This window comes from Chaetura pelagica, unplaced genomic scaffold, assembly GCF_000747805.2.
Source record: "Chaetura pelagica isolate M959 unplaced genomic scaffold, ChaPel_1.0 scaffold2022, whole genome shotgun sequence".
In the NCBI taxonomy this organism is placed as follows: domain Eukaryota; kingdom Metazoa; phylum Chordata; class Aves; order Apodiformes; family Apodidae; genus Chaetura; species Chaetura pelagica.
This window is the reverse complement of record NW_009952468.1, coordinates 20,007-20,740: the sequence shown is the minus strand read 5'-3', so window position 1 is coordinate 20,740 and position 734 is coordinate 20,007. Positions and strand designations below refer to the sequence as shown.

Genomic DNA, 734 nt, shown 5'->3' with positions numbered 1-734 from the left:
AGCGGGACCGGGGGGCGGGGCCCCCTCCCCGTCTGCCGGCAGGACTCGGGGGGTTCCGGGGGGGTCAGTTGTCTCCTACCTTGGAGATGGAGATGTTCTCCTGGCCCGGCTTGAAGACGGCGCGGTTGCAGAGCCCGGCGATGCGCGCCAGGGCCGCCCAGGTGGGCGAGCGTTTGTCAAAGGTGGCACCTGGGAGACCCCCGGCCCTGTCAGCCACCTCGGGGACCCCTCGGCTCCTCTGGGGACGCCTCCCACGCCCCTGGGGTGTCCTGAAGGCCCGGGAAAGGGGGTGCCCAGGGGATGGGGTGCCCCAGGGGAGTGACATCTGTATGCAGAGGCAAAAAAGGGGCAGCCCTGGGGTTGGGGTGCTCGGGGGGGTCAGGGTGCCGGCCACCCACCCGACTGGTCCTCAGTGGTGTCAGCCTCATGGATCTGATTGTCAAACCACATGTGGGCCACGGTCATGCGGTTCTGGGTGAGGGTCCCAGTCTTGTCAGAGCAGATGGTGGAGGTGGAGCCCAGGGTCTCCACGGCCTCCAGGTTCTTCACCAGGCAGTTCTTGCGCGCCATGCGCTTGGCCGTCAGCGTCAGGCACACCTGGGGGCAGGAGGCACCCGTGGGGGTCGGGGGGCAACAGGTACCCAAGCATGGATGGGTACACCAGGGCCAGCCCAGCAGAAACAGTGTCCATCACCATCCTCCCAGTAGAACCAGTGCCCCCCCCCCCCTCCCCC

The 734-nt window shown here is 68.1% G+C and overlaps 1 protein-coding gene across 1 annotated transcript in view; it reads right to left on the bottom strand.

Moving 5' to 3' along the window:
- The window catches only part of ATP1A2 (ATPase, Na+/K+ transporting, alpha 2 polypeptide), a 14,510-nt gene that overhangs the window by 6,504 nt on the left and 7,272 nt on the right, over nucleotides 1–734 (bottom strand). Inside the window, exons 7-8 of the mRNA XM_010008593.1 lie at nucleotides 399–597; nucleotides 80–189 (exon numbers count right to left, since the gene is read on the bottom strand). Of these exons, the coding sequence (XP_010006895.1) occupies nucleotides 80–189; nucleotides 399–597 (309 nt within the window). The remainder of the gene's footprint in view (nucleotides 1–79; nucleotides 190–398; nucleotides 598–734) is intronic.